We start from the raw sequence: 11,960 nt of genomic DNA, 5'->3' as shown, positions 1-11,960 counted from the left end.
GAACTTCCACAACCTGAGGCACCTGAGTCCCTGCCTCCCACACTCCTTTCTTCAGCCAGCACCTGGCAAGGGACTTGGCCCCAGACCCTTTCCTGGGTGGGTCACAAGGGTGCCCACCCTAGCTTTGGGGAATCCCAGAAGCTCTGGCTCACTTTGGCCCAGGGAGCCCTATGTGTTTCCTGGGAGGAGGAAGCCAGGCGACTGTAGATACAATGCCATGTTCTCCCCTTTCCCACTAGACAAGTGGGTCCCTTTGTCTGGGGGCCCAAGGGAGCCCTCAACGTATAGGCACTTGTCCCATGTGGGGGATGCCAGCCAAGCCAGCGACCGACAGGCTGGGCCCACAGAAAGGTGAGTGCTGGGAAGCCACAGCCCCATGGGGATTGGGCTCCCCAGTACCCCACTGTGGGCCAAAGGCACCCAGGTCCTGACAGGGAGGGATGAGGGATGCAGGGTGCTGAGGGGCATTGCCAGATCACTAGCCTGCTAACAAGGGAAATTTGGGGTGCAGACCTGCCCCTCTCCCATCATCCTTTGGGTGACCTGTGTGTCGCTTGGCATTTCTGCCTACTTTTGCCATCTCCTTTCAACCTGCTCCCTCAGGCTCTGGGATGAGGTAGATGAATCTTCCTTATTCTTCCTGCACAGGCTTCTCACCTGGATCTCAACCCCACCCGTCCCACCCTCTACCTGGCCTGGGCTTCTCTAATTCCCAAACTAACCACAGCCCAGACTGGGCCCACAGAAGGACCCTGGGACACAGACAGAAGGGACAACCTGACCAGGGGCCTCACCCCACCCCTGGGCCATGACTGGCTTGGGCTTCTGGCTCAGCAGCGCCTCTTCCTGCCTGGGCTGGTTAGTTCTAGCTGGCCAGGGTAGAGATGGGCAGGAATACACAGCCTAGGGTATCCATGCCAAGGGCCCCCAGCTCTGGGATGGGGAGGGTCTCTGCAGGTCTCAGGGCCACAAGTCCCCCACTCCAGTGGAGAGGGCAAGAGCAACCTCCAGGCAGGACCCCAGATGGACCTGGGTACCGGGGGGGGGGCACACGGGTCTCCATGGCAACTTGGGGTTCCTATAGGCTAGGGTGGGAGTGTGAAGAGGGTGTGAGCAGGAGGGCATGTTTCAGTCAGGGTCAGGCAGAGTGGGTTCCCACAGACCCCTGGCTCCTGGTTATTTGGGCTCCAGCGGGCCCAGGGTAGCACCTGGACACTGGCATGGCAGAGGAGTCTCGTGTGGAAACCCAGTGGTCAGGGAACCTCCACCACCTCTGTCCCAGCCAGTCCTACTAGGTGCTGTTCTGACGGGGAGCTTGCTCCCCCGTGAGCAGTCAGCAGCACCGAGGCTTATTCCAGGGAGCAGAGGGAGCCTTCCCTGTGTGGACCATCTTCACAAACCAGGACAGGGCAAAACCTCTGCCCAGCAGCTGCTGCTCCAGGCTGCCTGGATTCTGGAGCCATGCAGGGCCAGGGTCTAGTCAGCTGGCTCCGGCCTTCAGTCCCGGCCCTCACCTGACCTGCTGTTGGCTCACACCATGGCTGCCCAGTTCTGAAGGTGCCTCCCTGGGTGGGGGCAACCTGATCACCTCACCTCTTCTTCTAATGATCGCTTCTTCCCACTTTTGGAAAGAGGACAACGAGAAACCGAAGCACTGGGCTGGGGTACAAAGCAACTGACAAGAACATGAAGCAGAATGAGATCTACTGGGAAGCCATGTGCATGACAGCGCTGAGCCACCTGCCACTCCAGCCTAACCCAGTGGCAGTGCCACACTGTCCCTCACACAGGGTGGTCAGGGCTGCAGACCCTGCCTGTAGAGACCCCCACCTCATGTCAACACCTTCCGTTGGGCCAGGCCTGCCCCTGTGATCAGGGTCCCAGGGCCACCACACCAGGCTGCTTCAGGAACCGACTTGAGCCCTGCTGCAGGCAGGGGATCTGGGCCCTCAGGACTGCCTGAGCTCTGCTCACTCAGGTGTCTGCCTCCCTGCCAGGCTGGAGTGGAGCCCATGTCTCCCGCCATAAGGGCCCTGGGTGCCTCTCCAGAAGCCGTTTGGGTCGGGGAGCACATCAGGCAACAGGCAGGTGACCGCCCCCGCACAGGCCAGGCCCTGCAGCCACACGGCTGTGGTGCCCAGGGGTATGGAGCAAGTGTCACACATCTCCTTCTGCTCAGAGAGGCACTAACTGGTGGGTGTCAGGCCCACCAGTGATGCCAGGCAGAGTGGGTGGCAGGGCCAGGCACCAAGTGCACCCTGCTTCAAGGAGTGTGGGGTGGAGGCAGAGCACACAGAACAGCAGCAGACAGCCATGGATAACTTTGTTTATAGGTCAAGCCAATACAATGCAAAGTTGTTTTTGTTCTTTTGCTTTTTAACCAAAATAAATAAATCGGATCTGTCCCTGTGGAGGTCAGAGCAAGGGGACGAAGGGCCGCTGGCGCACCCTGCCTCACCCTGCTCCTGCTCCTGACCTGCTTTGGCACAGCGAAGAAGAGGATGCACAGACATCTCCGCTGTGCTCCAGGGAAACAGCAGGAAGGAGTGGCTAAGGCTGGGGGTCACAGGATACTGCCCCCGAGCCCAGCCTGGGGCCCTCAGAGGGTGGCAGAGATGAGCACTGTACAGCCGCACATGCCTCACTGTGCCACATGCTGTGGCGCCCTCACCCGCAGGGAAGCCCACTCTGGGAAGCCCTGGGTCTGCCCGGTGGGAGGCAGCTACCCCCAGTCCTGGTGGAGTGTCTGCACCTTGCCAAATGCAAAGACTGTGGGGAGCTGGGGAGCCACCAGAGGCCCTGTTGCTGTTTTGGGTGAGAGGTCAGGAAGGCGGGGTCCCAGCCATCCTCCTGCTCCCCACCATCACGGAGGGCAGCAGGTGGCAGCCGAAGGCCGGAGAGAGGGAGGGTACAGTGCAGTGAAGGGGTGGTCAGTGCCAAGGCTCAACTCTTTACTGAAGCAGGGTGGTGTGATAGGGGCCAAGCCGAGGGACCCTGGAGCGTCTAGGAGAACTTCTTGAAGGCGTCCAGGTCAAAGGCCGTGTCCAGGAAGCGCTGCAGCTCCGTCAGATGGGTCTTCTTGTTGCCAGTGGCCGGGGCAGCGGCTGGGTCTCGGCCCACGTACCTGAGCAGGGACAGAGGGACAGTGAGGGCAGAGGCCCCGAGCATGCCCACCCTCCTGCGACAGCAGCCCCACCCTTGCCTCACCAGACAGGCTTGGCACGGTCGATGGTGGTCCGGAGCCGAGGCTTCACGTAGTCGTAGTAGCCCTGGTTCTTGTGCTCCTCCTGGCACCACACCAGCTCGGCACTGGGGTACTTCTGAGCCTCCTTCAGCAAGAGGTCGAAGGGGAATGGCGACAGCTGGAACAGAGCAGGGCTCGGGTCAGGAGGGGGCACTCGGGAGTGGGGGACAGGTCAAACGGGCTGTGACCCTTGCTCACCTGCTCGAGCCTCGTGATGGCCACCTGCTCTGCCATGCCCCTGGCCTTGCGCTCCCGCGTGAGGTCATAGTACACCTTGCCAGTGCAGAAGAGAAGCCTCTTCACCTTGCCTGGGTCCTGGGCCGCAGGGCCGTCTTCTGGGATCACCCGCTGGAAGTGGGTTCCTGCAAGAGAAACCCCATACCACTCTCTGAATAAGCAGAGGACCCACAGGCCAGGGCTGTGCCATGTGCTGCCCATGATATGTTCCCAAGGCTGGAAACGCTTCCCCTCACCAGTCCCAGGCCCTGTGGATCTGCTTGGGCCAGGAGCATATGCTGGACAGGGCGGCTGGGGCAGAGGGTGCCACTGCAGAGCAGCCTGCCACAGACTTTCTGCTCAAACACCATCTGCTTTGCTAAGATGCCTCAGGAGTCTACAAACACAAACACTTATGCCACCAGCAGAGGACACACAGGAGAAACTGCGTTCTCAACAAACGGGCCTACAACAGTGTCTGATGGCAACATGGTCAGGCTGCAGGAAAAACCTAGAGCACAAGTCACACCATGGTTGGAGGCTGCAAGCTACTATCTACAGCCAGGAACTGGGCCGGGGCCCAGGGTGGCCACGCCTGTGTAGAATGGTGCTGGAAATCCTAGCCAGACAAGCAGACGACAAAAAAGAAGTGATATTAAAATTGAAAAGAAACAAGTAAAATGACCACTGCTCACAGGTGATAGGATCTCACATACAGACAACCTAAAGACTGCATAAAAAACAAGAACAAAAAACTGTTAGCTGGGGGTGGTGATGCAAGCTTGTAATCCAAGCTCTCAGACCACAGGTTCAAGGACAGCCTGGGCAACTTAGTGATCTGAGACTCTGTCCCAAAATAAAACAGAAAAAGAGCTGGAATGGTAGCTGGGTATGAAGGTCCTGTGTTCAATCTCAAGTACCACAAAAACCAAAAACTAAACACAGGCTGAGTTTATGGAATGGAAGACTTCAGACTTTAAAGGGCAATTCTACGCACTCTACCCTACTTAACACAATCTCTACAAATAGAATATTTGACCCCAAAATTCATATAGAAACCAGGAAGGGAATGTAGCCCAGGATCAACCTCCCAATAGCCAGATTTCCAACAGGTGCCAAGGGCACTCAACAGGAAAGAACAATCTCCAACAGATGGTACCGGGAATACTGCAAATACACAGGAAAAGAATGAAGTCTGAACTTTTATTTGACAGTATATACAAAATTAACTCCACTGAGTCAAAGAACTAAATACAAGAGCCCAAACTACAAAACTCTTAAAATAAAGGATTATAAAAAGGGCCAGGGATGTAGCTCAGATGAAGGCCCTGGACTCAATCTCCAGTACCACAACAAAACAAAAAAGGGCAGAGGCTGGGGATTTAGCTCAGTGGTTCTGCCACCTGCTTTGCAAGCACAAGGTCCTGAGTTCAATCCCCAGTACCAAAAATAAATAATAATAATAATATGTTTGGGCTGGGGATTTAGCTCAGCGGTTTGGTGGCCTGCCTCACAAGCACAAGGACCCGAGTTCAATCCCTGGTACCAAAAAAACACAAAAACAAAAACAAAAAAAAAACCCCCAAAAAACAAAAAAGGGCAAAAACTTCACAACATTGGACATGGCACTGATTTCCTGAATACGACATCAAAGGCCAAGCAACAAAAGACAAATTGAACTTTATCAAAATTTAAAAACTTTCATATATCAAAAAGATATTGTCGAGGGCCAGGGATTTAGCTCAGTGGTTCTATCACTTGCCTCGCAAGAAGAGCAAGGACCTGAGTTCAATCCCTGGTACAAAAACAAACAAATAAACACACAAAAAAAACTCATAAAATGAGAGAAAACACTTGCATATTACTTATCTGATAAAGGATTAATAAGCAAAATATGAAAACTTCAAACTCAGCAAGAAAAATGAACCCAATTTGAAAATGGGCAAAGGATTTGAACAGACAATTCTTCAAAGACATACAAATGGCCAACAAACATATGAAAGGATGCACAGTGCCACCAATTATTAGAGAAATGCACATTAAAGCCACAGAGATGCCATTATACAACAAAATGGCTGCTTAAAAACACACCCACAGCAAGGTAAGTGTGCTGGCTCACACCTGTAATTCCAGCACTCAGGAGGCTCGGGAAGGATTGCTTTGAGTTCAAGGCAGGCCCGGGCTACCCAGTCAGACCCAGATTCAAAAAAGAAAAGAAAACAAACAAAAAAAACCAAGCCCCAAACCCCAAAACACACACACAAAAGCCCCACAAGGGTTGAGGATGTGGAGAAATTGGACCCTTTTGCAGAACTGATGTGGAAGAGTCTGGCGGCTCCTCAGAAAATTAAAAATAGAATTAGCATATGGCCCAGCAACTCCACTTCTGGGTACACACACCCAGAACTGAAAGCAGAGACTTGAGAAACATTTGTACACCTGTGCTCAGAGCAGCATTATTCACAAGAGCTAAACATGGAAACAGCATGTGCGTTCACCGATCAATGCACAGAAAACAGAGTGTTGTCATCCACAGAATGAAACGCCGCTCACTGCCACATGGGTCAGCCTTGAGGACACTACCCAGTGAGATATGCTGGCCACAGGAAGACAGGTGCAAGCTGAACAGCCTTGATCTGACAATCCAGTGGATGTGCTCCAGAATCGGGACTTTCTGACTACTGGTACAAGGCCCAGTGCAAAATTCCACATCCTACCTCCTGTGAGAGGTGCACTCAAAAGCAGGCCTGCTAAAAGATTACGTGAAATGCCCCACAGACCGCCTGAACACGGAGCAGACATGAAGCATAAATGAATCTCAAATTGAGACTTGGGTCTCATTCACAAGGTGTCATTACGTATATGCAAGTATTCCAAACTCTGGAAAAATCTAAAATCCAGAACTCTTCTGGTCCCAAGCATTTTGAGCAAGGGGACTCAATTGTACTGTCTGGGGGAGAACAGGGGGTTCCCTCTTTAGTGCATACTGAGTTCCTGTTTTGCTGAATGTAAAGAGCTCAGGAAATGGATGGTGAAAGTGGCTGTATAGCAACATGAATGTACTTAACGATGCTGAACTGCACACTTAGAAGATCACAACAGTAAATTTATGCTGTATTTTACCATTTAAAAAAACTGAGAAGTGGGCCAGGGATTTAGCTCAGTGGTTCTGGTACCTGCCTCGCAAGCTCAAGGACCTGAGTTCAATATTTGGTGCCAAAAATAAATAAATAAGTGAGTGAGTGAGTGAGTGAGTGAGTGAAAGCTGAGAAGTGACCAGAGAAGGCACTCATTTTGACAGAAGCCTCAAGGGAGCTTGGTGGCTGGGAGATGCAGACATGGCGCTGTAATCTCAGTCACTCAAGTGCTTCCAATGCAGCTCTGGGGATGCTCACAGGTGACCAGCAGAGCCCACAGGTCCTCACCCCACAAGCACATGTGCAGCACAAGCCTCAGGGAGGTCACAGGCACAGTCAGTCCCCAAGGAATGGCAGAGAGCTCCAGGCTTTCCACCCTCCCCAGAAGGGCCTGCCCCTTATACCTACCTGGGAGCATCTCATCAAAGTTGGTTCTGGCCTCAGGGTGGCGCAGGAGGGATTTAGGGGTGAAGACGATTAACTGAAAGACAGAATTATCTGGTGGTGATGAACTAGTCTTCTATTCTAGAAGGCTGACAATAAGGCCTACCCACACCCCTGCTCAGGACTGGACAGGATGCACTTCCTCTTCACTCTTCCCGGGAGCTCACTCAGGAGAGGCAGAGAAGGGGGCCTGTCTTTCTGCTCATCACTTCCCCTCAGCAGGTGTCTGCCTCCTGCAAGGCTATCCTAGTCTGAGTTCCTGCTCATTGGCCTTGGAGTGAGAGCCCCTGTGAGGGCTGTGACAAGGCCTTGGGCCACATCCAGCAGGCTCTCCTGGATCCCTCCACAACCCCTCATCCTTCTAGATCTTTTTCTCACTCGCCCTTCATGCCCAGCTCAGGGGCTCTTCCTGGGGCCCTCCATCCCTTTGGCCTCACCTTTCCCACGATGACCTGTTCATGTTCACAGATGCCTCCCCACAAGGCCCGGCCTACAATTGCGCCTGACCGGGCACAGCAGTAAGGCTGTGCTGCCCTGGTGGCAGAGAGGGGGCCAGGCTCCCTGACACCACATCCTGTCCATGTCCCTTGCAGGAGGCCACCTGACCAAGCAGAGCGCGAGGCACCCAGAAGGAATTTCCTGGTGCCAAATAATTCTGAGGCCAGAGGTGCCAAGCAGGGCCCTGGCACTGACCGGCTTCCGGAAGGGCAGCAGGATCTGCCGGCGCAGAACGTGGAAGAAGTTGCCAGGTGTGGAGCAATTGACAACCACCCAGTTGCAGTCGTACAGCTGGCTGATGTCGAAGTTGGCTCCCATGAGGTCCTGCGACAGAGGAAGAGCAGAGGTAGAGGCTGTGCCGAGCATTCTGGGTGATGGGGCAGGGCATGAAGGGGCCTGGAAATACCCTCAGGTACCCACTCTAGGGCAGGAGCTGAGGACCTGAGCCCTCCACCCCTGTGACTGTCTGCAGGCTGCTGCCCAGGATAGAACAGTGCCATTTTAGGAGGCCTGAGTCCTACCTAATGATGATTCTACTTTTTCTTACAGACAACTCCCAATCACTTTCTTTCAGCTCTTTTAAAGTTGCCGAAAGTTCTCTTCTCTATGGGGCCTGGCTGAACCCAAGCAGCAGCAAATTTCCCTGGGAGGGCCTGCTGCTGTGGGAGACAGCAGTCTCTGGGAAAAGAGCCCCTGCATTTCAGCTTCCTGGGCGCCTGACAGCCCTCATCTGGGGTGACCAGCAGGCGCAGGGCCACACTGCAGGTCCTAGGAGGAACGGTGTCCTTACCGGGAGGACGTCTGGGTCGTCATTGCACATCTGCAAGAAGCGCTCTGGTCGGGCAGAGGAGTGCTCTGGGCCCTGGGGCAGACACACAAGTCAGCAGAGCTGCACAGGCTGGCAATGCAGCACTGGCTATGTCTCCTTATTCTGTTCTTGTCCCCTGATGGCAGGTGCCACATGCCTCCCCTCCAATGGCAAAGCACAGGGCACAGGCTGAGAACATCATTTTCTTTACACAACTGTGCATGCAGGGATGGATGCACTGGTCCTATGACCTCCAAAGCAATGCTCTGTCTGAGATGAGCAGGAGGCACCAGGACAGCCTTGGGCAGTGGGATCCCGAGCTGGTGAGGAGGGGTGGAGCTCACCATGCCCTCCATGCCATGTGGCAGCAGCAGCACGATGCCATTCTGCCGCACCCACTTGGCCTGGCCTGGACAGATGAACTGGTCGATGATGCACTGGGCCATGTTGTTGAAGTCACCAAACTGGGCTTCCCAGAGCACCAGGGCGTTGGGGCTCGCCATGGCAAAACCCAGCTCAAAGCCTATAATGGAGGAGGACAGACACATTCGACACCAGCCAGCGGGCAGAGGTGCTTGCTGTGCACGTGGCATGGGGGGCACTCACCCAGGACACCATACTCAGACAGGGAGCTGTTGCACACAGTGTAGGGGGCCTGGTTTGGCCAGAGGTGGTTCATGGGGATGCAGGTTCTCTTGTCCACATTCTGGTCATGCAGCACATGGTGCCGGTGGCTGGGCACAGGAACAGGATCAGTCAGCACACCCCACTGAGGAGGCCCTGGCTCCCTGCCAGAGCCCTGCTGTGCTCTACTGCATGAGAGCATCCCCAAACCAGGGAGAGGGTGGCAGCCCCCACCCGGAATGCAGCCACCTCCTGGAATGCAGCCACCTCCTGGAAAACAAGCCCCTGAGGCCCTCCTCCCAGCTCTGGTTCTGGAGAGCAGGCAGACTCTGTTACCTGAAGGTGCCCCGCTCTACATCCTGGCCGCTCAGTCGGACGTGGATGCCCTCCTTGAGGAGTGAGCCAAACGCCATGTATTCTGCCAGTGCCCAGTCCACAGTCCGGTTTGTCACCAGCTCCTTGCGCGTCTTCAAGATCCGGCTCAGGCCTGCAGGATATGTACACTGCCCTGCAGCCCAGCCCATATGGCCCTTGACTCCACAAGCCTGGAAATGGCGGGGCCTCCTCACCAGGCCTCTGTCGCTCAGCAGGTCAAGACCTCGCGATGGGCAGTGTGGGGAGATGGACTTCAATGAGGGAGCCCCTGCAGGGCTCCAGTCAAGCCCTCCTGGTTACCTCCATGGATGGTGAAGTTCTCCACGGGCACAGAGCTGGCCACGCTCCCGATGTGTGTCAGGACATCCTCCTCCAGGCCAGTGGAAGGGCAGGACATGCTCCGGGGCTGCCCATCCAGGGTGAAGAAGCCTAAGAGGTGAGAAAAGGCTGAGGCAGGCTGCCTGCTTGGGAAAGGACTTCTACAGTTGCAGGCCACTAGGAACTGCTGCACGGTCACATGGGGAGCCTCAGTGTAAGGGCCGGTGGTGCAGTACTCGCTGTGTTAGGCATGGAGCGGGGCATGGTATTCTGTTCTGGGAAAAGGGCTCAGCGTCACATTGTGTTCAGGTTCACAGTGGGTCTATGGAGTGGATGCCCTGCTCACCAGGCCAGGGGGAGTCCAGCCAGTGCTTGATGTGCAGGATCTTCTCATCTTTGGATCTGGTGAAGGCCTCCTCGCAGATCTTATCATACTTGGAGATCTCCTCCTAGGAGGTGGAGGACACATAACCACAGGAGCACAGCATGGTCACTTGGCCTCCTGCCCACCACGCTATGTACAGTGTGAGACCCTAAGAAGCCTCTGACACTTGGTCTCAGCCCTGAATTTCCTCTCCATGTATGTCGGCAAGAAGTGCTGCTTGAAGTCTGAGCTCTGAGCTCCATATTCTATGCCTTAAGAATGGGCTGGGTTCTCCCAGTTCCTCTGCTGCCTGGGAGGATTGGGCTCTACCCAGAGCTGTGTCTCTGGCCACTGCCCTTGGGGGCACGGTCTTGGACTGTCCTGTGTAGCTCCTCACACTACCTGCACAGCCTTCCATATACCCAGCCAGGACTTCCTCTCCACAGCACACTGAGCCCCTTCCCTAGCTCTCACCCGGCTCTCACAGTAGTAACTTTAAGAGAAACTGCTGCAGCTGCTACCTTGTCTACAAAACACCTTTTACTCCCTGCAAACACTGCTTTAAGGCCTACCTCCTTTAAAAGCATCTTAGGAGCCTGGACCCTCCAGAAGTTGTGTGCTGAAATGTGATAGCTGTAAATATTTCATACATTTCTGCTGGGGTCCTACTGGACTAGTTTTGTAATGGGCCTTTTGTGCGTTCCCCCCACCATCCTGGAAGGGCTGCCAGGACCACACCTCGTATTCAGGCTGGTTGACCACGCCCTGAGATACCAGCAGCTCGGCATACTTCTGCAGCACTGGCTTCTGTTTTCGGATCTGCTTGTACATGAGCGGCTGTGTGAACATGGGCTCATCCATCTCGTTGTGGCCGTTGCGCCGGTAGCACACCTGGGCAGCAGAGGCAGGCAGCATGAGTGGCTGTGGCAGCCTCCCAGAGAGGGTGCATAGGGGCACCGCCGAAGAACATGCCTCATGCTGCCCAGTCTGGGAGTACAAACTACTGATTCACTGAGCAATCCCATGACAGGACCAGCAGCAGCAGGCCCTGCCTCATCAGCCCACTGCTCCTGCCTGGGGAGCACGCAGGAGCAGCTGGGTTTGAACACCCCAAGTGGATCCCCATGAGGCCAGGTTCTGGAGAGCCCCAAGGGCACAGGGGTGCAGGGTGAGGTGTGAGGGGCCGGCTCCCCTGGCACCACTCACCAGATCAACAACCACGTCCTTGTGGAAGGTAGTTCTCCACTCAGCCGCCACCTTGCACACATACATGACTGCCTCGGGGTCGTCAGCATTCACATGGAAGATGGGGGCGTTCACCACACGGGCCACATCAGTGGGATAAGGGGAGGAGCGTGCCATCCGGGGGTCTGTGGTGAAGCCGATCTGCAAGGAACACACGTGTGACAAGGGCCTGCAGGGGAGGCTGGGCCTGTACCTCCTGCATGGCTACACCAGCTAGAAATACCAGATGGCCACGGAGGCGTCTTTCCTCCTTTTTGCTTTTTACTGTTTTGATGACAAAAATAAATCTATGTAAGTTCACCATAGAGAATAGAGAAGAGACAGCACAAAAATTAAAGTTACCTATAATTCTACAGGCTACAGTATAAATATCTTGACCTCTTCCTTTCCAGATTATTTCCTTTGTACATGTACCTGTGTACATATACATACATACATACATACACACATACACTTAAAGTCTGGGACCTTATTTCTGTAATTTTGCATTGTATTCATTTTATATGGTGAGCATTTTTTTTCTTTTCTTTTTTTTGGGTACTGGGGTTTGAACTCTGGCCCTTGTGCTTGTAAGGCAGGCAATGGAATCACTGAGCCAAATCCCAGGCCCTGAGCATTTTTTCTTTGAAAAGAAAATATAGAGTTTGATTCCCAATACCAAAAAAAAAAAAAAAAAAAAAATTAAAT

At 54.3% G+C, this 11,960-nt stretch overlaps 1 protein-coding gene across 5 annotated transcripts in view; it reads right to left on the bottom strand.

Moving 5' to 3' along the window:
- Positions 1 to 2,310: 2,310 nt before the first annotated feature.
- Positions 2,311 to 11,960, bottom strand: part of Ogdh (oxoglutarate dehydrogenase) — a 72,148-nt gene continuing 62,498 nt past the window's right edge. For all 5 annotated transcript variants that reach the window (XM_010624930.2, XM_010624929.2, XM_010624932.2 and 2 more), the window contains 13 exons: positions 11,235 to 11,414; positions 10,767 to 10,919; positions 10,011 to 10,113; positions 9,647 to 9,775; positions 9,308 to 9,458; positions 8,954 to 9,081; positions 8,692 to 8,870; positions 8,330 to 8,401; positions 7,735 to 7,863; positions 7,006 to 7,078; positions 3,443 to 3,606; positions 3,208 to 3,362; positions 2,311 to 3,124 (listed from right to left, as the gene is read on the bottom strand). In XM_010624930.2, coding sequence (XP_010623232.1) covers positions 3,004 to 3,124; positions 3,208 to 3,362; positions 3,443 to 3,606; positions 7,006 to 7,078; positions 7,735 to 7,863; positions 8,330 to 8,401; positions 8,692 to 8,870; positions 8,954 to 9,081; positions 9,308 to 9,458; positions 9,647 to 9,775; positions 10,011 to 10,113; positions 10,767 to 10,919; positions 11,235 to 11,414 — 1,737 coding nt within the window. In that variant the 3' untranslated portion in view covers positions 2,311 to 3,003. The remainder of the gene's footprint in view (positions 3,125 to 3,207; positions 3,363 to 3,442; positions 3,607 to 7,005; positions 7,079 to 7,734; positions 7,864 to 8,329; positions 8,402 to 8,691; positions 8,871 to 8,953; positions 9,082 to 9,307; positions 9,459 to 9,646; positions 9,776 to 10,010; positions 10,114 to 10,766; positions 10,920 to 11,234; positions 11,415 to 11,960) is intronic.

Source organism: Fukomys damarensis, unplaced genomic scaffold (assembly GCF_012274545.1).
Source record: "Fukomys damarensis isolate Sample0158 unplaced genomic scaffold, DMR_v1.0_HiC HiC_scaffold_17, whole genome shotgun sequence".
NCBI classification, from domain to species: Eukaryota; Metazoa; Chordata; class Mammalia; order Rodentia; family Bathyergidae; genus Fukomys; species Fukomys damarensis.
Note: the sequence above shows the minus strand (reverse complement) of the source record. Positions and strands in the feature narration are given on the sequence as shown.